Consider the following 22248-nt stretch of genomic DNA (forward strand, 5'->3'; position numbering starts at 1 on the left):
GTTGCCTTATTTATATAATTGTTTGTGTTAAGGACTGATCTCCATTCTTTCCTCATGAATTATTTCTGTTCTCAGTACTAGAAGTTTACATTTCCTCGCACCCCCACCCATACACGCTCCTGCCACTCAGCAGACTCGAACACTTGGGCAGTTCTGGGGTAAACAACAGCACAAGACACTCTAAAACATATCTAGACTGGGTTATTATGGGATCTAGGACAAGGGAACCCTTCTTTCCTTAGGTATCCAGGACCAGGGTACTCTTTCCTAATCTCTGCTGAATTTCTGAAGTCATTTTAATTATAACAACCCACATAAGAAGCTGATTGCCCTAGAAAGGAATCTAGAACTGGGGACTGGTAGAATTTTGTTTTGAATACAAATAAAGATAAGGTCTTTATTAATCCAGTCAACAAATGTTTATTGTACTCTAGCTGTATGGTAGACATTGTTGTAGTGTTGGGGGGATAGTTTGAACAAGATTAAATTCCAACCTTATGGAGCTTTTATTTCTGTGGGCAGACAAACAAGTAAACAAGTGAACAGGATGCTACTGGATAGTATAAAGTACCATGATGGAAATAAGATAACACTGAGTGATGGATGGTAGAGGGTAGAGGCAACTTTAGATTACATAGTCAGAGAATACTTCTCTGAGTGGCTGAATGACCTTCCATTCTGGGCATATAGTTGGTGACCAGAGTGTTGAAAATTGTGAGGCATCCCTTTATTAAAGCAAAGACTCTACTGAATAGTATTTTTTCCCATTGTATTTCTCCTTCTATTTTTGTAAGCAGAATGATACTCTTACTCATTGGAATCATGACCACCTAGAACCTTAGTGATCTTGGTAAGACAGAATCCATTTCTTACATGGCAGGCAGACCAATATTTTAGAAGTCATGAACCTTATTCCACTCTTTCTCATGCAGAATTTCCCAGTGGCTTCCCATGCCATTTGTAATACAATTCTGATACCTGATCATGGTTCGTGTGACCTTGTATGATCAGGCTTCTGCCTACTTTACCTAATGCCTCTCTGACCTTCTGCTTTCTACCTCACTGTGCTTATACTTGGCTGACCTCAGATTCCTCTGATGCTCTGAGCACTTTCCCGCCACCTTCCCTTGCTGTTTTTCTGGAATGCCTTTGCTACAGATTTTTATGTCATCATCTTTTCATCCTTCAACTGTCAGCCAAAGGTCCTCTCAAAGAGTCCTCCTCTGTCCATCTGACCTAAAGTCTCAGGTTGCTGCCCCATCCTTCCCCTTCTATCTCGTTACCCCATTTAATAGTCTTTATGGTACTTCTCATCCTCTAAACTCCCCGCTGCTTGCTGAATAAATGATGTCAAATGTTCCTTCAAAGGGCCCTTCTCAACCACTTGACTTTTTTTCTAGAAGCAACTCTAAGTGTTGATGGCCTCAAGCATCTCTTGGTTCTCCTTAGGTTTTATTTTGCTTTAAAGATTTTTTTTTTTTTTTTTTGAGACAGAATCTCACTTTGTCGCCAGGCTGGAGTGCAGTGGCACGATCTTGGCTCACTGCAACCTCCACCTCCCGTGTTTAAGCAATTCTCCTGCCTCAGCCTTTTGTCTTGGATAGACCAGGTGTGACTGCTCTGATAGGATGCCATCTGGCTTCCTTTGGGGTAGCCCAAGAAATGATGAGTTAAAAGAAGCAAGAATCAGAACTAAGTGTAGAATAATGCTGTCACCAGCCTCCATCTCCTATCTCGTTCTTTCGCCAGTGTGCTCATTCTTTTTCTCTCTTAGTTCTCTGTTGCTTTACTTTTCTCAAGTAGGGAAAAGGGGAGAGAAATGGAATGTTTCTAAATCTGTGTCAAAAGTAGCACCATGCAGGAGGGCCAGGTCTGCTTGACTGGGCCAGTTGACTTTCGGTGAATTGATGGCTTTCCTAATCTTCACACCTAGAAGAAATGGACTTTTAGCTAACTCTTAAATTGACAAAGCTGTTTGTGAATATGAAACTGCTTTAAAAATAGATATTTTGAATATTAGAGTATATATTTTCCTCCCTACCCCTCATGTTTAAAGGTGTTAAGTTGACCGGGCATGTTAGCTCATACCTGTAATCCCAGCACTTTGGGAGGCCAAGGCTGGTGGATCACCTGAGGTCAGGAGTTTGTAACCAGCCTAGCCTGACCAATGTGGTGAAACCCCATCTCTACTAAAAACACAAAAATTAGCCAGGCATGGTGTCACACGCCTGTAGTCCTATCTGGGAGACTGAGGGATGAGAATTGCTTGAACCCGGGAGGCGGAGGTTGCAGTGAGCCAAGATCACGCCATTGCACTCCAGCCTTGGCAACAAGAGCAAAACTCCATCTCAAAAAAAAAAAAAAAAAAAGGTGTTAAGTTTTGACAAATCATTTTAGTTATAGTAGCACAAATGGGAAGGTACACTTTATAAGCCTCCTGATCAATTACAAAAGAGTCGTTTTTCACTTTCCTTTAAAATTAAAAAGAAATTTCTCTTGTCTTTGTCCATATTTCAGGCCTCTCGTTGGTCCATATTTCAGGCCTCTCGTACGTTGTTTGCTGACAGCGTTTCTGTGTTGGAACCACATCTCTTGTTCTTCCAGTAGATACCCTCAGGGCATAGTTTCTGCACAGAATTTATCTGAAATCTTTAGTGACCTTTTGCAGGATTTAATATAATATCAGTTCATTTGGATAGTTCCATGTGCATAAATGGGTCTTAACAGGAATTTAGCAAACAAAAGACAGTGCCTCCCATGCAGCTTCTTATTTTTTAGGCTTGCTAAGTAAAATTTAAGCAGAAGAGACTGTCTCTGTCTCTCTCTCGGGCTTTGGTTTCTGTGCTTTTTTGTGGAACGCTACCATTCTTAGGTATTTAGAGTGGGTAGAGAGAGAGAAGGAACAGCATCACCTCTTCTCTATTTTTGCTCACACAGATGCCCTGTTTGGCGACATCTAAGCACTAGAGACTTATTGACCCACATTTTTTTTTCCTCCTTCTCCTCCAGGGTACTGACTGTGCAGACATCTAGTACCACAGTTACTTCTAAAGTGTGTTGCCAAATGCAGAAATCTCTATCCCCATTGACTTCTCAGTTGGAAATTAGTTCATGACCTAGAGACTGAGAGCACCCTGGCTGTGCTTTCAGAGCGGGAATCCTTGGATGTAGCTGTGGCATGAGCAGCGTTGGAGGATTTGAGAAAATCCTGGACCTGAAATGCAAGCTGGCCTGTGTTTTCCTGATGTGCACGGTGCCTTTTATTGTGCTGATTTCTACTATCTTGATAAATAATAACATTAAAGTTCTTTCTGTGTTCAAAACCTTTTCCTTGTTTTCCTATCAAGCTGTTTTTGAAAGCCTATTTCGTCTGTTTTCAGCAACACTGAGAACTGATGTTCATCGAAGGCAGAAAGGTCGGAGGAACTTTGGCCAGTGTGGGGCAGACAGAAACCCACATGTGTTCCCCTCAGACATCAGGGGCTTTGTCAGCTGCATTCTGCCAGCTTTGTAGAACAGCATGAATCCACTCCTGCCCTCGAGTAGTGGGACCACAAACAGGACATGGTGCATGACCTGGAGGCCTGACATTCGTTCCTCTGCCTGTCCACTGGAATGACCAGGCCGAGGCTGGTTGCCAAGCAACCCTGGACGTAAAAGCAGCAGGAGAATTTGCCCACTGATTGTTATATCCCTTTGCTTTTTTTTGGTCTTTCTTTAGAGGCTTGAGGGGTCATAGCTTTGGGTGGGAGGAGATGAAGCATGCTAATTCGAAACATTGATGGTGAGTCTTAGTGTTTTAGTCTCACTGGTCCCAGCTCTAATCCGATCACTTAGTGTTAAATTAGGAGGCCTTAATGTCTCTCTGAGAGCCCTAGAGAGATGGAATAGATGGGGAAAAGAGAGTGGAACCCCTTCAGGTCTCAGTATGGACATAGAGTATTGGTGAGGAGCTTTGCTGACAGTGAAGGCAGTGCTTGTTATCACCATTCTCTCAGTTGGTTTTATTTATTTATTTTTTCTTTTTCTTTTTCTTTTTTTTGAGACAGAGTCTCACTCTATCACCCAAGCTGGAGTGCAGTGGCGTGATCTTGGCTCACTGCAACCTCCACTTCCCGGGTTCAAGTGATTCTTGTGCCTCAGCCTCCCAAGTAGCGGGATTACAGACATGTGTCACCATGCCTAGCTAAGTTTTGTATTTTAAGTAGAGATGGGGTTTCTCCATATTGGCCAGGCTGATCTTGAACTCCTGACCTCAAGTGATCCACCTGCCTCGGCCTCTCAGAATGTTGGGATTACAGGCATGGGCCACCATGCCCAGCCTCAGTTGGTTTTAATAAGTTACATTTGTAGATGTGGTGCTTCTCTTCTGGCCACACCAAACAGGGTGTTTTCCATGGTGAATGAGAGAAGAACCAATCCAAGTGGCTTAAACAGAGAGGGAATTTGTTGTGGTATGTTGCTGGAAAGCCCAGTGATGTTCTAACTGAAGACCTGCCAGACTCTCATGACTCCAGAGGATATCAGCAGGCTCTGGTCTCTGCATCTGTCAACTCCACTCTTCTCTAGGCTGGCGCCATTCTCAGGCAGCCTTTTCCTTCAATTGGTGGGATGACTTGGCTACGATTTTAAATGGAAGCCCTCAGCATGGTTCTCATTGGCTCTTTGTTGAAGCCTGTGCTCATCCTTGAGATAATCCCTGAAGCCAACCTGACTGAACCCCAGAGTAGAGTTGACAGTGGGTGAAATAAGTGTTCTGAGAGTCAGGGAGGGATGATTTCCCAGAGGAATACTGGGGTGCTATAAATACAGAAGGAGGGGGGATAGAGGCCAAGGCAATGCAGTTACTCCACACTGGCACAAGTAAATTGAACACGGTCATCTGTGGAAGAGAAAAGGCCCTGCCTTCCAGATACAGCATGGTTGTTACCCACATTTGAAAATTACTTTGGGCGATCAGGCTGTGGTTTAATAAAGTAACCCTGGAAATTCAAATTTGTAGGGGGAAAAAATCGGATAGTTTCAGAATTTTAGTATTAGGCACCACCAGGATTGGGCAGACGGTGAACACCCTAAGAATAGTGTTTGGGAGTTAAGTGCCTAGAGAGTAGGGGACAGGGATGTCAGGCAGATAGGAGGGAGAGAGGGGACTGCCCCTTTTGGGACAGATGATAAGAAATGAAAAAATGATGTATGAGAACTATTAAGTAATGCCACAGAGTTCTGTAATACCTCAGTCAACGATTGATTGTCTTATAGCCCAGCCAGTATGAGAGCTAGTTCTTTATCTTCCAGAGTCTCTTTTTCTTTATGCTATTTACATTTTGGGAAATAAACTACAATTAATAGAACTTGTTGTGAATCTGTTGATGTCTCGTATAATGGGTTAGACTACAAAGGTAGGCAAGCTTTTTCTGTAAAGGGCCGGTTAGTAAATTTTTTAGGCTTTGTGCACCACATAGTGTCTCTGTCGTATCATCTTTTTTTTTAAAAAAATTTACAGCCCTTTAATAATGTAAAAACCATTCCTGACTCACAGGTCATACAAACACAAAAGAGCCACATTTTGCCTACCCCCAGAATGGATTTTGGAGTCAGATAGACCTAGGTTCCAGTCTGGCTGTTGCCCATTGACTGTGTGGGCATTTTAATCTCTCAGAAACTCAGTTGCCTCAGTTTTCTCATCTGTAAAGTGAGGCTGATGAAAGTAACCACCTCATAGGGTTATTGTGATGATTACTCAGAAAGTATTGGCTCTCTGGAATGATATTGTTGACTCTTTACCACCGCACAGCATGCTCTGGGGAAGAAGAGGCCAAGCTGTAATGGTCTTTGTAATCTCAGTTGTTCTTCCTCTTTTGGTGCCTCCTTTTTCTCTGTTCTGGGCAACTCTTCATCAGGTTTTGGGAAGTTGGTGCCAATCTCAGTTTCATTTCTGGTGTGTTCAGGAAGTGACCCACATTTTAATCCATATTTGGCAGTAACCAAAATAAATTGGCTTGGTTCATTACCCAAGTGTAGAATATGTACTTGTTTTGCTTCCAGCCCCAAATTCCCTCCTTATCCACTTCTTCATTACATTCCAATTTATCAGCCTATCAAGGCCTCTTATTAAAGCCAGGAGGAGAATTTTTTCCAGTTTGAAAAGAGAGAATGTTAGAATTGTGGAGTTTTGTTTGTTGAACTTGGTAGATGGATGTCAGCAGGTTTGGAAAAGGGGCTGAATTTATCCCCCGAATCTCAGCCCTATTACCTACCACTTTGTACAGGTAAGTTATGATGGAATGGATAGAAATCATGTGACCTCTCAAATCCCCAGGATCCTGAAAGTATCTGCCGTTCTAAAGACTTTCTCAAATGTCACCTCAGCAAGTTCTACCCTGACAGCCTCCCCCATCCCAATTCTCTGCTCTACTTTTTTCTGTAGCACTTACCTTGTTTTAACATGCTGTATAATTTACTTTGTTTACTAAGGTAAGTTTTTCAGTGTGTGTGTGTGTGTGTGTGTGTGTGTGTGTGTGTTTGATCCGTCTCTGCTACTAGAATGAAAACCCCACAAGGGCAAAGATGTTTGTCATTGTTCATTTCTATATAACCAGTGCTTATGATGGCATCTGCTGTATAGATAAATATTTGTGGAATTAATGAATAAATGCTTTGATTCTGATATCGGAATGTTTACTACATCCTATTCTCTCTGGCCAAAGAAGACATAAGACTTGGGTTTAAATATTGACTCTGCCACAAATTGCCTCTGTCTTTGAGCAAATTATTTAATCTCTTAGGACCATAGTTCTCTTATCTTTAAAATAACGGGTTAGAGTAAATGATTGCTAAAGTTCTATAGTTCTGTGATTATAATCGCTGGTTAAAAGAGATGATGTACTGCCATTAAAATTCCCACATATATTTCCTAAAAACAGTTTGAATTTCACTGGTGGGCAAAGTGAATCAAGAGTTTCAGAAAAAGTCTTTGGAGGCACCTTCTGCTTTCACTAAAACAGTTCTCAAGTATTACAGTGTAGTTGCTTTCAAGAACATTTCTGCTAGCCCTTTTAGGATAAAGTTCAGACATCTCGATAGGGCTTTCTGAGCCCTGTGGACTCTGGCCCCTGCCAGCTTTTCCAGCCTCACATTGTCTATGTGTGTAAGCTCTCTGCTCCAGTCCTTCTGAATCTGTTTTGATTTTTTCTAATGGATAATGGGTTTCTCAGCATCAGTCCACTGAGTATTTCTGTTCTTTCTGCCTGGTGTCTCTGGTACCATCCCTGTCCTCCTTTGTTTGGCCAGTGCCTACTGGTTCTTTAGGTCTCAACACACAAGAGGGTGTGGACTTAGGGAGGGATTGACAATGGGGTTCCATTTCCACTGGGAAGCTCTCTAGCTAAAGTGTGGTGTCAGAAACTGTGACTAGCCTGGTTGGCTAGATCATCTGTGCAATAAGAATCCAAAAGTTGTTGGAATTAGATTGCGGAAGGTTTAGGTGGCACAGTGAAGAGTCTTTGTTCAGTGGGCACTGGGAAGTCACTGTAAGTTTTTTGAGTAGCGTAGTGACATAATCAAAATTGTGTGAACTAAATAGCCCAGATCTACCTCAAAGAACATTGAAAATATCATTTCTCTGATCTCTAAAACGTCCTTTGGGAGATAAATGCTAGTTTTCCTGCTTTGTAAATGGGGGAAAAGCTGGGATGCTTGATGATTAAAGGACTGATTTTCAGCATCATAGGAAATCTGTTGATTGATTGAGCCAGTGTTTTTATAATTAGATAGAATTGTGATCTGCAGGATTGATGAATGTTGCAAGTAGCTTTGTTCATTTTTCAAGTGGGCAACAAGATGAATATTTGAGTTTTGAGAAGCTGTCCCTCAAAAGTGACTGACTCATGGATTCTTCAGGAAGCTTTGGCAGAGACTTAGATTCTGCTTAGAAGATAAGTGATGCTTTTGGGAGTGGTCACAAGGTGATTTTTTGTATTATAGCTGTCTGTGCTCACCCTGCGTGGTTGCTTATGTTGTGTTGACTTGGCGAGATCAAAGAACAGGTGGATGCTGATTTTCCCTTCTTGGCTAGTTTAGGAATCAAGAGTTCTCTCACAGCAACCCTTGTCTGTGATTCCATTCTATTTAAACCTTAAGACAGGTATCTCGGTTTTGCAGCTTCATTAACAAACTGTTTAAAGCTGAGTTTGAAAAGGCAAGTCTTTGGTGGTATGATCGATAATCTCCAAAGACCAGTTCCCACTCTGTTGGAGTGCTTTTCAAACTTTAATGTGCATCCAGATTGCCTGGGGACCTTGTTAAAATGCAGGTTCTGAGGTGGGGCTTGACATTCTGCATTTCTTACAAGCTCCAATTGATGTTGATGCTGCTGAGTTGCCTGTGTTAGACCAAGTTTCCCTTTACTTGACCCTTCTTCTTTTCCCCTATGTCCCAGCCTTTCTCTTTCTTGATGTCTTGGACAGTGGTCCTCATTTAGGGGCTACTAGCGTTTGCCAGCTGGACTCACTGATTAGCTTGTGGCTACCACTATAGCCAGGGTGGTCTTTTCAAAATGAAAATCTGATCACATACGCCACTTCAGTGCTTAGTTGTAATTCACTTAGACACTTAGTTGTCTCCCATTGCTCTTAGAATGGCCGCCTTATTGTGGTCTGGCTTCCTTTGCCTCTCCAGTCGCATCTAACACCATCTCTGCATCTTCCGGTAACAGGACCCTTTTTCTGCGCCCTTTGATGCTCATGTGCCTCCTCTATCACAGGGCCGTGGTACATGCAGTGCCCTCTGATGTAGCATTCCTCCACTTCCCTTCACCTCTTCCTTCTTTTACATCTCAGCTCAAAGGCCACTGCCTCTGGAAGCCACCTGTTTTCCCAGTCTAGTGACCTTCTGTTGTTGGCAGGCTTCTTTGGTGTATAGCTGGGACCAGCATCAGAGAAACACGCTCCGCTCGGTTGGGCCATAGTTGGATATTGTGCTCTGATTGTGCTCTCAAGTGGAGCATTGTGTAGCATTTTAGGAAGTTGTAGATTGCCTAAGCGTTGTCTTTCAAAAGCCACTCTGCCTGGAAGTGTGGTGATGGCGCAAGTACACTTCGTGGTATGTAACAAGAAGAGGAAGAGCCAAGAGTTTCCGCCCAGGACCTATCATGCCATTTAAAGCTGGGTTTGTTTCTGTGTATGCACTTGGTGAACAGTTATATATCCCTTCCCACTTCCCCATGCTTCTCCTTTTTCTACTGGTCTTGTCGTTTTATAAATGCAGAAACTATACCCTCAGGGAAGGAACTGACTAGTTCAGGGCTGTAGGATATATGGCTGACCTGAGAAAAGAATCCAGGTCTCATTGTAGCATGGAGCTCCTTCATCCACCAGGCCAGGTTGGTCTGGCATTTGAGTGGTAACCTTGAAGGCCCAGTAGCTGCCTGGCAGCTTTCCTGGGCATGGGAACAGCCCTGTTTAGGTGATGCTGTTCCTTCCCAATCTGGCATACCTTGAAGAGATAACCCTGAATGTGTTCCACATTAAACCTAACAGACATCGCTAATTTGGCCACCTTTTCTGCTTTTACTCTTACTGTAAGAGTAAAGTAATGCTGCAGGTATTCACTCTTATAGCAGTGAATGGTATTAGGAGTAACAAGTGCGGTTTTCTTTTCTTTTTTTTTTTTTTAAGGCATATTGTAATGTATTTTTATTTTCTTTAGAGATTTATGTTTCTGCAGTTTGGTTCTTTCTTACATTTGTTACAACTCAGACTGTAAGATCCCCTTAGATGCTAAGCTCCATAAGGATAGGGTTCACGGCTAGATCCTGAGTAGTATGCATGGTGCCTGGCACATAGTAGCCATTCTACAAATGCTTGTCAAGATGAATGTCTTAATTTGTAATATGGTGAGAAGTTTACCCTCCATCTTTCAACAGTCCTGAGAGTGGATGCTTTGAGGCTGAGAGAATTTGTACCTGTGAATTCCTCAGCAGGATTTATTCCTTGAGCTGTAGGAATGACATATGCCTTAGTTCATTTTGTGCTGCTCTAACAGAATACCACAGACTGGGTAACTTAAAACCAACAGAAATTTATTGGCTCAAAATTCTGGAGGCTGGGAAGTCCAAGAATGAGGGGCCGGTGTCTGGTAAGGACGGGTCTGCTTTCTATGTCATCCCATGTTGGAAGGGCAAAGAGAGGATGAGAGAGGCAAAAGGGAGCCAAACCCATCCGTTTATAAGGAACCTTTTCCTCTGATAATAAACTCACTCCCATGATTACAGCATTGATTCATTCATGAGGGCGGAGCCCTCATGGCCTTATCACCTCTTAAAGGTCCTCGCCTCTTTGTACTGTTACAGTGGCAACTACATTTCAAACATGAGTTTTGGAAGGGACATTCAAACTGTAGCAAAATGTAATTGACTTCACAGCTGCTTATTCACATGCTGGAGTCACTGGCCTGATGTAGTGGAACACATAGTGTTAAATGAGCACGTTTGACTCATTGGTACAAATTTAAGTTGGTACCTTGTCCTTGAATGCAGGCTCTGAGAGAGCCATACTTCCCATTTTCTGGCACAATGATCTAGAAAGCAATACCTGCATAATAAGTAACTATAAAAAATCCAGACTAAGTTTCTGAATGGTGAATAACGTTTGCACTAACTTAAAGGCTTCAAGATTGAGCCTTTAAAGGGGAACTGGGGAGGGCTCTAGAGACATGCCGCTTATTCACTTTCGTTCTTTAGTGACTCATTGGAGTCCTTCCTCCTCCTCTCTCTGTCTCTGTCTCTCTCTCAAACTGCCATCAGAAGGCCAAGGTCTTTTTCTTTGTCTTTTTTTTTTTTTTTCCTCTGAGATGGGATTTCGCTGTTGTCACCCAGGATGGAGTGCAATGGCGTGATCTCAGCTTACTGCAACCTTCGGGTTCAAGCAATTCTCCTGCCTCCTCCTGAGTAGTTGGGATTACAGGCACCTGCCACCACGCCCAGCTAATTTTTATATTTTTAGTAGAGACGGGGTTTCACCATGTTGGTCAGGCTGGTCTACAACTCCTGACCTCAGGTGATCCACCCACCTCAGCCTCCCAAAGTGCTGGGATTACAGGCGTGAGCCACCATGCTCAGCCTCGAGGTCTTTAGGTCTTTTTCTTATCTAATTCCATTATTTGTGTGTGCTTTGTTAATAGACCTGCTTATGGTGTCAGTTCAGTAGTTTCCCAGCTTTCCACAACTATTCTTGTGAACCTGGCAGCACATTCTCATGTGCTCACATGTGATTTGATCCCCATAGCTGGAAGGTGTCTGCCTGCAAACTGGAAGGTCTTAGAATCAGGGTGGGAGGAAAACAGAGGCCGTGCCAGAGAGAGATCAAAATGATGCCAGGTTCATTTTTTGTTCCAGTCTAAGAAGGTGCCCAAACCTCTACATTGTGTGGCTTCTGTTCCTCCCTGATGGGGAACATCAGGTCACAGATGGGGCTCTGGGCAAGAGTGTGTGTGTTTGCCTGTACGATTCAGTCATCAGCTTACTGCAGGTGCCGTTTCCTGTTCTTGAGTCATCTTTAACTGCATGATGGTGGCGGTGTGGTTTTAGTTGGTTGGAGCACAGGTCTGATTGCTTTTTATTTCTTTTTAACATTTTTTTCTGGGCATAGCTTTGCCTCTTTCCTCTGGGTTTGAGCTGTGGAATTGCTGCAGGAGCTTTTTGCATTGTGTTTCACACATCATCTTGTTCTCCCTCCTGTCATCTTGAGGTTCACATCTGTACTATTCTAGTACTGCACTGTGGGATAATAAGAGTTATAGTCATAGCGAATAGAAATTGATGGCACTCTACATGCCAGACCTTAAAATCCTGTATGTACTGTCATTCAGTCGTCAGAATTTTATAACGTATAGTGTCACTACTGTGCCACCATGTCTTTTTTTTTTAGATGAGGAAAGACATGAGATCCATGGGAAAGACACTGGATGCCCCTTTTTGGTAAAGACAGACAAACACAGACAAACATGAAAACCCCAAACATCTTTTTGAGAAAAAGAGTGGGTACCTTGCCTGAATCCCTGGCATATTTTCAAGGCTGCCTGCTAAGGTGTAAGATTTAGTAGAGGTTTTTTTTTTCTTTTTTTCTTTTTCTTTTTTTTTTTTAAGAACTGTTACCAAGGAGATGGATTGCCTTCCAAAGGCAAATATGATGAAGAATTCCCCGCCCCCCCAGCCCCCGCCTTTGGCTGCTCTTGTGTTCGAAGAATGTCACTGTACCCAACTGTTTTCCTTGCAAGGAATAGGGATGAAAGTGCCTTGTCTTAAACTTTTGTGGTTAGAGAAGCCCACAGCCCTTAGGGAAACATTGCATTTTTAAAAAGATGACTTTAAATCCATGCTGTTGATGCTTATGTCTAATGCCAGTCATTGGTCTGGGATCTGTGTGCAGAGTTGCCTTCTGTCTGGTGAGACTGGAGTGGGTGTGGGTCAGATTCTGTAACCTCGTAGAGAGAGGCTAAAAACTAGATTGAAAGAAGAACATCAGAGGGGATCTGTTCCCTCTTAAATGCCTGGCAGCTCCAGAGGCCGTGAGAGTTGAGATGAGAGGAACTATTCTGTGGTACCTTTTATATGAATGAGGTATTTGTTTACAACAATATCCAGATAATTTTCTTTTTACAGTGATGGCTACAATTTTGCCCCATCCTGTTATCATCAGTGATGAAGGCTATAAACAGATGTGTGGAAGTTGATGTTTTTCAGATTTCATTTTCATTTTATTCTGAGCATTCTTTAACAGAGCTGTACCCAGTTAGCAGATTTACCTTGTTTAAAGTTTGGTCTCCTTTTATTTTTCTGGTCCTTAATTTTACTGGAAAGATCCATGAGAAGTGAATTTGCTGAAATCTGCCAGTAGATGGAGGAAAGAAAAAGCACAGTAAGTCCTCACTTAACATTGTCGATAGTTCTTGGAAACTGTGGCTTTAAGCAAAATGGTGTACAGTGGGTTCTTGAATAATGTCACTTTGTTCAGCGTAGTTTTTATTGTAATGTTGAAGACAAAAAAATTGGTTTTGTTATATGTTGTTTTGCTTAAAGTTGCAGTTTCCAGGAACCTATTGATGATGTTAAGTGGAGATTCTGTGTAATTGTAATCATCAGTTGAAGTGGCTCTGGAGTGTTTTTGGGATTGAAGTTTCTGAGTTTTATTGACAAAAAAGTAGGCATTGGCAAAATTTTTTTAAACAGCTGTATTGAAATACAATACGCATACTAGGACACTGGAAATTTAGAATTAGCTCAGGGACACTAGAGTAGGCAGTAGACCAAGTCTGGGACTCTGATGAGAGGCCCATTGACATTATTTGTTCGTTTAAATTAGGAGACCCAAACCTGAGTTTGATTTCATCCTCTTCAAGCCTCAGTTTCCTCACTTGTAAAGTAGAGAAAATAGTACTTGGGCCTACCCCGTAGGGCTCATTCAAGGATTCAGTAAGCCTCTAGTCCATATTAAGTGTTTTGGGGCCATACAGGCCCAACTGAAGTTCCAGTGTGTGGTGGCGGGGAGAGGCCCCTTAATCCAGCCTCATCCAGACTCTCATAAAGTTTGGGAACCTTATCTTTCTGGTTTGCATAGTTTCTTATGGTGAAAGAATGGTTAATTGAACTGAAAGTGCATTGTGTCTTGTGTTTGGGAAATAAAATAGTGATCTGAGATGCCAATTAAATCTAGGGTTGCCAGATAAAATATGGGACACCCAGTAAAATTTGAACTTCAGATACATGATGAAAAAATTTCAGAATAAGTATGTCCCAATATAATTGTAGTTTACCTTAAATTTAACTAGTTGTTTTGCATTTTTATTTGTGAAGTCTGGCACCTCTAATTTCATCTCATTGTTTCCCCATGTGGAATCTTTTGGCTGCCTTTATGGTAGCTAAAAATGAGTTGAGGAATTTCACATAGGATGCAGAGGTATGATTTTATCTGCATCTGCCCCATAGCTCCTGTCCTTTGTTGTTGCTAATAGAAACCTGGCCTTTCACGAAAGGTCCCGTCATCTATTAAAACACTGGTTGCATAGCAGCCAAACATTTTTGTTGAGAAATAAGCCAGACGGAAATCTCTGTGATGACACTTCCTTCAACCTCACGCTATTGCCGAACATGCGACAAGGAGGATGTTGGGAATGGAATCATAAGAATCCTCCTGCAGCACGTCAGCAGTTCACCCTGGAGCAGTTAGAGGTCAGCAGGCAGGGACTCTCTGGTGGCATCTGGGGATGTGTTCTCAGGCTTTAATAGTGGGTAGGAAGCCTTATCTGTGGAGGAGTCCAGCAGTGAACATCCCATTCTGCATGCCAAGGGAATGCACAAATAGGGAACACACAAAAACAAAAGAAGTCAAAGTCCTGGTCCTTGATCACTGAGGAATGTATAGTTCCAGAGAGGGATAGGACCAGCAGGTATATACACTACTCTTCCTTTGTGACTTTGTGTCAGCACTGATAGGTGCTTTCCATGCACTGTCATAGTAATCCTTACAGCAGCCCTGTGAACAAGATCCTGTTATTATTCCCATTTTCCACTTGAGGAGACTGAAGCTTAGGCTGTGGGATGGAGCCTGCAGCCTTAAAGTCAGCCTGACCTAAAAGTTCCTGTTCTGTCTTGACTCCTTATCAAATATTGCAAGTATAGGTTGAATCATATGAAATTGCCAGTATGTAACAGTTTTGACCTACAAAAAATGACAATTTCATATGGTTCAACTTCATCCAAAGAAGGAGACCCAATATTATATATACACACATATATATTACAAATAACTTGCTATTCTGTAACTATTACATGTAACTTGCCAAGGCTGACTAGGGTGAATGAAATATGTGGACCTAGTTTTGGGCTCACTAGAGATGCTTCTGGGAAGCTAGTTTTCATTCATTCACCCACTCACTCATTGGCTCACTCACTGAATGGAAACTTACTAAATTCTTCCAAGCATATTATTAAGCATAGGTTTGAACAGATTTTTTTTTTTTTTTTTTTTTTTTTTGAGACCGAGTCTCACTCTGTCTCCCAGGCTGGAGTGCAGTGGCACGATCTTGGCCCACTGCAACCTCCGCCTCCTGGGTTCAAGCAATTCTCGTGCCTCAGGTTCCCGAGTAACTGGGACTACAGGCATGCGCCACCACACCTGTCTAATTTTTGTGTTTTTAGTAGAGACGGGGTTTCACGATGTTGCCCAGGCTGGTCTCAAACTTCTGACCTCAGGTGATCCACCTGCCTCGGCTTCCCAAAGTTCTGGGATTACAGGCATGAGCCACCACACCCAGGCTGAACAGATTTTTTTAAAAAAACTTTTTATTGGACGGGCGTGGTGGCTCAACGCTTGTAATCCCAGCACTTTGGGAGGCTGAGGCGGGCGGATCACAAGGTCAGGAGATCGAGACCATCCTGGCTAACACGGTGAAACCCCGTCTCTACTAAAAATACAAAAAATTAGCCAGGCGTGGTGGTGGGCGCTTGTAGTCCCAGCTACTCTGGAGGCTGAGGCAGGAGAATGGTGTGAACCCGGGAGGCAGAACTTGCAGTGAGCCGAGATCGTGCCACTGCACTCCAGCCTCGGCGACAGAGCAAGACTCCGTCTCAACAAAACAAAACAAAACAAAAAACAACAAAAAAACCCTTTTTATTCCGAAAAATTTTCCTCCTGCTCATTTGTAGTCAATTCTGCTCTCACCACCATATAACCACTAATCTGTGTTTTGTATGTGAGCCATTTCTGGCCATCTTGTATGAATGGAATCATGCAATGTATGGTCGTTTGTGTTTGGCTTCTTAGCATGTTTTTCAGGTCCATTCATGTCGAAGCATGTGTCATGAGCTCATTCCTTTTTATTGCTGAGTAGTATTCCATCGTGTGGCTATACCACATTTTCTTTTTTTCTTTTTCTTTTTTTTTTGAGGCAGAGTTTCACCCTTGTCGCCCAGCCTGGAGTGCAATGGTGCAATCTCGGCTCACTGCAACCTCCGCCTCTTGGGTTCAAGCAATTCTCCTGCCTCAGCCTCACAAGTAGCTGGGATTACAAGCTTGTGCCGCCACACCCGGCTAATTTTGTATTTTTGGTAGATACGGGGTTTTGCCATGTTGGTCAGGCTGGTCTTGAACTCCTGACCTCAAGCGAGCCACCCGTCTCAGCCTCCCAAAGTGCTGGGATTATAGGCGTGAGCCACCATGCCTGGCCCACATTTTGTTTTTCTATTCTCCAGTTCATAGACATTTGGATCATTTTTACTTTCTGGCTATTACATATGTTGCTTCTATGAACATTTTTGTATAAGTTTTTGTGCGGATGTATCATTTCTCTTGGGTAAGTAACTAGGATTGCAATTGCTAGGTCATGTGGTAAGTTTCTGTTTTATGTTTAGCAGGTTTTTGAGGAAGGAGAGTGAAAAATGAGTTTAAAAATGAGTAAAAAAGACTCAAAAGTGTGACTGAGGTTTGGAATAGCTAATGAGGCAACTGTAACCTGGAATGAAGTACCAGAACCCAGAAAGATGAGCTGGACAGATTTTTACATAGGAAGGTTAGAGGGGATCTGGAGTTAGCCAGCGATCCTGCTGCCTCTCCTTCTCTATGAAGCCAGTGTTCCTTTCTTTGCACATTTGGTAGGGCGGGTAAAAGGCTCCTCTTTTCTTTGCTGATTTTGGACACAGGAATTAGAATGGCATTTTTTAACCTTCCAGTGGCAATAGTCCTTAACCGGGAAGTAGCAATGCTCCGCCTTCTAGAGCATCAATTCCCTAATGTGGAAAACCAGTCCCACAGTTTTCTCTGAGAAAAATATGGACAGTATATTATAATGGGTTATTCATAAACCTAAATTTATATAATGCAACGGTGTGTGTCTTATTCTTGGAGTGTATCTTTCTTACTATTTTGGAATAATGAAGACTTTTTTTTTTATTCTTGGAGGTAGGGTCTTGCTCTTTTGCCCAGCCTGGAATGCAGAGGTGCAAAGATGGTTCACTAGAGCCTTGACCTTCTGGGCTCAAGTGATCCTCCTGCTTCAGCCTCCCAAGGAGCTGGGACCACAGGCACGTGCCACCAGGCCCATGTATTTTTTTAATTTTTATTTTTGTAGAGACGGAATCTTGCTATGTTGCTTGGGCTGGTCTTGAAGTTTTGAGCTCAAATTGCCTGGGATTACAGTGCTAGAATTACAGGCCTGAGCCATTGTGTTGGCCATGAAGACTTTTTAATTCAGTGATGTTGATATGTGTTTTTTTTTTGTTTTGTTTTTTGTTTTTTTGAGACGGAGTCTCGCTCTGTCGCCCAGGTTGGAGATCAGTGGCACAATCTTTGCTCACTGCAAGCTCAACCTCCTGGGTTCACGCCATTCTTCTGCCTCAGCCTCCCAGGTAGCTGGGACTGCAGGCGCCCGCCACCATGCCCAGCTAATTTTTTTTTGTATTTTTAGTAGAGACAGGGTTTCACCGTGTTAGCCAGGACGGTCTCGATCTCCTGACCTCGTGATCCTCCCACCTCGGCCTCCCAAAGTGCTGGGATTACAGGCATAAACCACCATGCCCGGCTGATATATGTTTTTTAATGGTTGTACATGGCATAATAAGTTATAGGCAATGAAATGTGTGTGTGTGTGCGTGTGTTTAGTTTAAGTTGGTTTTTGAAATTCCCAAATCTGGGAACTACTGTTCCAAAGAAAGTTTTGGGAAGACATTAGTTGACATGTTTGTATTTTCTCTTCTTCCTTATTTTCTGACATTATTGTGGAGTGTGGGCATCTAGAGTAATGCCTGGATGAGATCACAATGAAAAATGAGTGCAACCAAGAAAAGACAATCCCAGGTGTGTCCCCCCCACTACTTAGACATGTGACTCTGTGTTAATGTATGCAGTTGATGGACACACGTCATCTTAAATCCTTTTGGTAGTACAAAGAAGCCAGAACCAAGTTTAGTTTGGATTTCTTATGCATATTTGGGACTAACCAGCAGTTGACTCTGTTCAAGATAAGCACTTGTTTTCTATGGATATTCTGCTGAGGTTGGAGGCTCTGCACCAACTGCATGTGGTGAGGGCTTTTATAGGAGCTCTGAATCCTAAGTGTGAAGGGAGCCCTCAGGCTTGCTATACTGTGCCCATTCTCAAGGCTGGGGCTAGGGAGAGGGATTTTGCTGTAACATGATCCTACAGTACACATAGGCACGTTCTCCAGTTAATAATGACAACAGTGATGATGGTTGAAATGAAATTAATAGTGAAATTAATGGCATGAAATTAATGACAGTGAAATGCATTGAGCCAACATCATGCTAAATGCTTTCAGGCATGATGCAGTTTGATCCCAGCAACAGTTGTGTTAGATAGGTATGGTTATTCCTTTTTTGTGAGAAGCAACTTAGGGGCAGGAGTGTTTAGTAAGTTGCACACTTACCTTGCCACTGACTGGATGAGAGATGTAGAGCCCATTGCCAGAAGGGGCCAAGCCAGGGTTCAAACCTAACCTGTTCTTTTAAAGCCCTGAGCCTCTCAGGTCAGCAGTTTCTGCACCAAATCTTATTCCCAGAGGCCCAGCGCTTCAGTTCAGCTGTGCTGCTGAGGTCTTGTGTGTGAAAAGGGAGCTGGGAATGGATTCTGTGGGCCATGCTTAGCAAAACCTCCCTGAGGCAGCCCACGGCTCTGGTGTATCCAGCACACTTTATTGCTGCCCGTCTGTCTACAGACGGCTCTATTGATTCAGCCTTGGGAAGTCTTTGCCCCGGCTGCCCTCTTCACCCCTTTTGTTGATACATTCCCAGAATGTTCAAGTTCACACCCATGTTGCACTCCCGGCTCCTGAGCCTGAGGACAGGATGTGAGTGCCTGTGGTGCTCGTGGGTATCAGCGCGAGAGAGATTTGTGCTGAGCTACATGCTGGTGGCTTCCCCCTGGCCTGTGCTTGGGAACTGGGGACTTTACCCGCTGTCTTTATGCAGTTCTTATAGGCCATGTTTTAATGCTGCGTCATTTCTTAGAAAGATGGGTTGAAAAGGATAAACTAGAAGCTTCTATCCATTTCTCTTTTATTTTTAAGAATGTTGTATTTTGGCTGGGCACGGTGGCTCACGCCTGTAATCCCAGCACTTTAGGAGGCTGAGGCAGGAGGATCACAAGGTCAGGAGATTGAAACCATCCTGGCTAACCCTGTGAGACCCCATCTCTACTAAAAATACAAAAAAATTAGCTGGGCATGGTGGCAGGCGCCTCTAGTCCCAGCCACTCGGGAGGCTGAGGCAGGAGAATGGCATGAACCTGGAGGTGGAGCTTGCAGTGAGCTGAGATCGCACCACTGCACTCCAGCCTGGGCAACAGAGCGAGACTCAGTCTCAAAAAAAAAAAAAAAAAAAAAAAAAAAAAAGTTGTATTTTACGAGCACACTGATCTGAAAGGTGTATTGCATGTCTTTTCTGCTTGTTAAACTCAGCATAGTTTGAGGTGGGGAAATCCCATTCTTGTAACTGGTGTCAAATTTTGTTTAGTAGTAATTTTTGCTTTCCCTTTTTCCCTTTCCTCCCTTCCTCTTATTTTTTTTTCTCCTCAGTTTAACATTTGCCATAGTTTATGCTTAGCAACCTGTGAGATATGTATGGCTAGTGTCACTCATTTTTGGTAACATGGAGTCACCAAGGTACAAAATAACTAAGTGGAGTGTGCAGGGTCTGGCCAGAATTGGATCTAGAAATGTGGTCTTTTGATTGCTAGCCCAGCTGCTTTCCTTGTTATCACTTTGTGGAGCAGGCTGGATGTTGACAATGAGTTCTGACACTGAGTGGAATGGGAGACCCCTCCCAGCTGGTGGTCGAGCTGCTTAGAGCGTGGTCTATCTGTTTGGGACCAGGGTTGAGCTCTGAGATGGACCAATCAACCCCACGAAGAAAGAAACCCCTTCTATCACTGTGGAGTGTACCCTAGCGCCTGTCAGCTGCTCTGGAAGTTTTTGCCACCAGAAGAGGGATGCAGAGCATCTTTTCTTACCACAGCTGAACTGAGAACATATGTTTCATCCATATATGGCACCTTACTTATGAAGCTTGTGTCCTTGTCCTTTCTAATACTCTGGCACCTCGCCCATCAGATGGCTGCCCCTTCTTATAAGCTAAGTGCCTGTATGGCTGGCTGTTCTGATTTTAAGTCATGAGCTTTGACTTTTATCAGAAATTTGCAGCTTGGTTTTCAGAGGAGTTAGTTGAGTGCAATTGCATGAAATGGCAGTGTTAAGTTTTATACTGTAGAAATGTTAAACTGGAACTCTGTAAAATATGCGTTTTCAGTGTCTTTTTTGAATGGTTTTGTGTGTTTTATCAGTCATAGGCATTTTTATTACTCAAGTAGTCTGTTCATTGTAGAATGATTAGAAAATACAGATAAGCAAAGAGAGAGAGGAAAAGAAAAGAAAAAAAAATATATCTACTCTAAATAAAAGTTCCCTAAGAGAGAGGACAGGATGTGAAGGACTTTGAGCTTTTTAGAAGAAGGGGTCAGATCAGCTGGTGTTAAGTCTCCACTCCCAGCATCACTCTGTTCTTCCTGTTCTGGACACTAGCAATCAAGACAGAAGTTGGGGTGTCTGAGGATGTCCTGGAGCAAGTCAAGATGGCTTTTGGTTTGCTGCCCCAGGCAGTGAGCCCTGGTGGTTCAGGGGCCGAAAGTCCTGCAGTTAATCCACCACCTGCAAGGGAAGGCTGTGAAAAGAGAAAAATAGTTCTCCTTTGGGGTCCCATTATTTATACAGTTGCTAGCTTTTAAGCAGATAGAGAAAAAATAATCTTGCAGTCATGCTTTCCCTCCTCTTAACTTCTCCCAGATCTGCTGGAGCCATCCATTCCTTCATGCATCTGTCCATCCATCCATCCATCCATTCACTCATGCATTCATTCATTCATCCACTTACTGGCTCACTTCGTTCATCCATTCAATACCAATCTACTGTGTACCTGTTGAGCGCTAAACATTGTTGCATTTGGTTCTGGGAATGCAGCACGAATAAGATGAGGCCCTTCTGTCATGGATCTTTCATTGGACTGGTGCAGGTTATAGTGCCATTGCTTCCCTTTCAGCCTTACCTTTCTACAGCTGTGGATAAGGGGCCATGAATTTGCGAGTAAAAGTGTTTCTCTCTCCCTGGAGCAGACTAGACCCCCTAGGCTCTGTCCTAGAGCACAACTCACCCTCAGCCGCCCTGCAACCTGATCATCTCCAACAGGGAAGGTGAGGAGAGGGCAGTATTTGACTGACTGAATTCTTCTCAAAATGATACTTTAGTTTTGTCTGGGAGGGGCAGGGGAGCAGGTCACAGAGGGAGGGGTTCTTGGCTTTATCAGAGAAAGAAGGCCTCATTGTGTGTTGTTGTTGGAACAGGTCCCAGAGACCTCAGTACAATTCTTTGGACAGGGCTGAGCTAAGCTACCATGTATAAAATAATAGTTGAAAGAATAGTGTGGAATTTAGGGTAGTATCAAAGAGAGCTCTGTGTTTCAGCTGTCTCCAGGCAGAGAGCATGACTTCAGCCCCAGGTCAAGTCCTGTTGTTAACTTCATAATATCTTAATGAACATGTCTTTTTGTGTCTATGTCTGTTCCTCTCCCCTCTCCCCCTTTCTCTCTTTTGTATGTAGTCATTTATTAGGGATTTTGATAGAAAATTTAAAACTTAATCTCTGTAAACTCTTCCTTTTGAACTATGGCATACCTGAGCGGACCGGGTAAGTTGCAGGGATGGGGACATTTGACACAGAGACCTTTGGAAGTTCCAGGAAACTAGTATTTCTGAAACTGTAGTCAGTTCTATTATGATTTTTTGCTGCGTTGATGTAACACCTATTTCATTGTTTACCTAATATTGTTCTTTGAGAGTTCTTGTTTTTTTTTGAAGGGGCACTCTTTGTTTAATAAAGAACTAGTATAATTTACCCCAAATAGTAAGTAACCATAAGCATTGATAGGTAAACTGTAGTGTTTGTATCCTACATAAAGCGATTTGTGGTATGCAAAGCCATATACATACCACATTTCGGGAAGTTCTGTTGTAGATTGTACCAGCTGTATTCACCATATTCTTGGAGAGTCAGATGAATAAATCTACCCCCTTCTAGTCCTTTCCTCCCATCTCCCTCTCCCACACTAAAGTGAATTGTGGGGCATGACACAAGTTGGAGAGAGGCCCCAGGGAGTGTTCCAGGACTGAGGGAAAGGAGCATTTGTGGCTACTC

The 22248-nt window shown here is 43.0% G+C and overlaps 1 protein-coding gene across 38 annotated transcripts in view; it reads left to right on the forward strand.

The window, feature by feature from the left end:
• The window catches only part of ARHGAP26 (Rho GTPase activating protein 26), an 899552-nt gene that overhangs the window by 457585 nt on the left and 419719 nt on the right, over nucleotides 1–22248 (forward strand). For 4 of the 38 annotated variants that reach the window (XR_012414211.1, XM_073994499.1, XM_073994503.1 and 1 more), the window contains exon 1: nucleotides 6138–6269. The exons of the other annotated variants lie outside the window; for them this stretch is intronic. Coding sequence is in view for 3 of the 4 variants with exons in the window: in XM_073994499.1 (XP_073850600.1) it covers nucleotides 6197–6269 (73 nt within the window). In the remaining variant the exon portion in view is untranslated. Of the gene's footprint in view, nucleotides 1–6137; nucleotides 6270–22248 lie in introns of those variants that run through there. 38 annotated transcript variants of the gene reach the window in all.

This window comes from Macaca fascicularis, chromosome 6 (genome assembly GCF_037993035.2).
Source record: "Macaca fascicularis isolate 582-1 chromosome 6, T2T-MFA8v1.1".
NCBI lineage: Eukaryota > Metazoa > Chordata > Mammalia > Primates > Cercopithecidae > Macaca > Macaca fascicularis.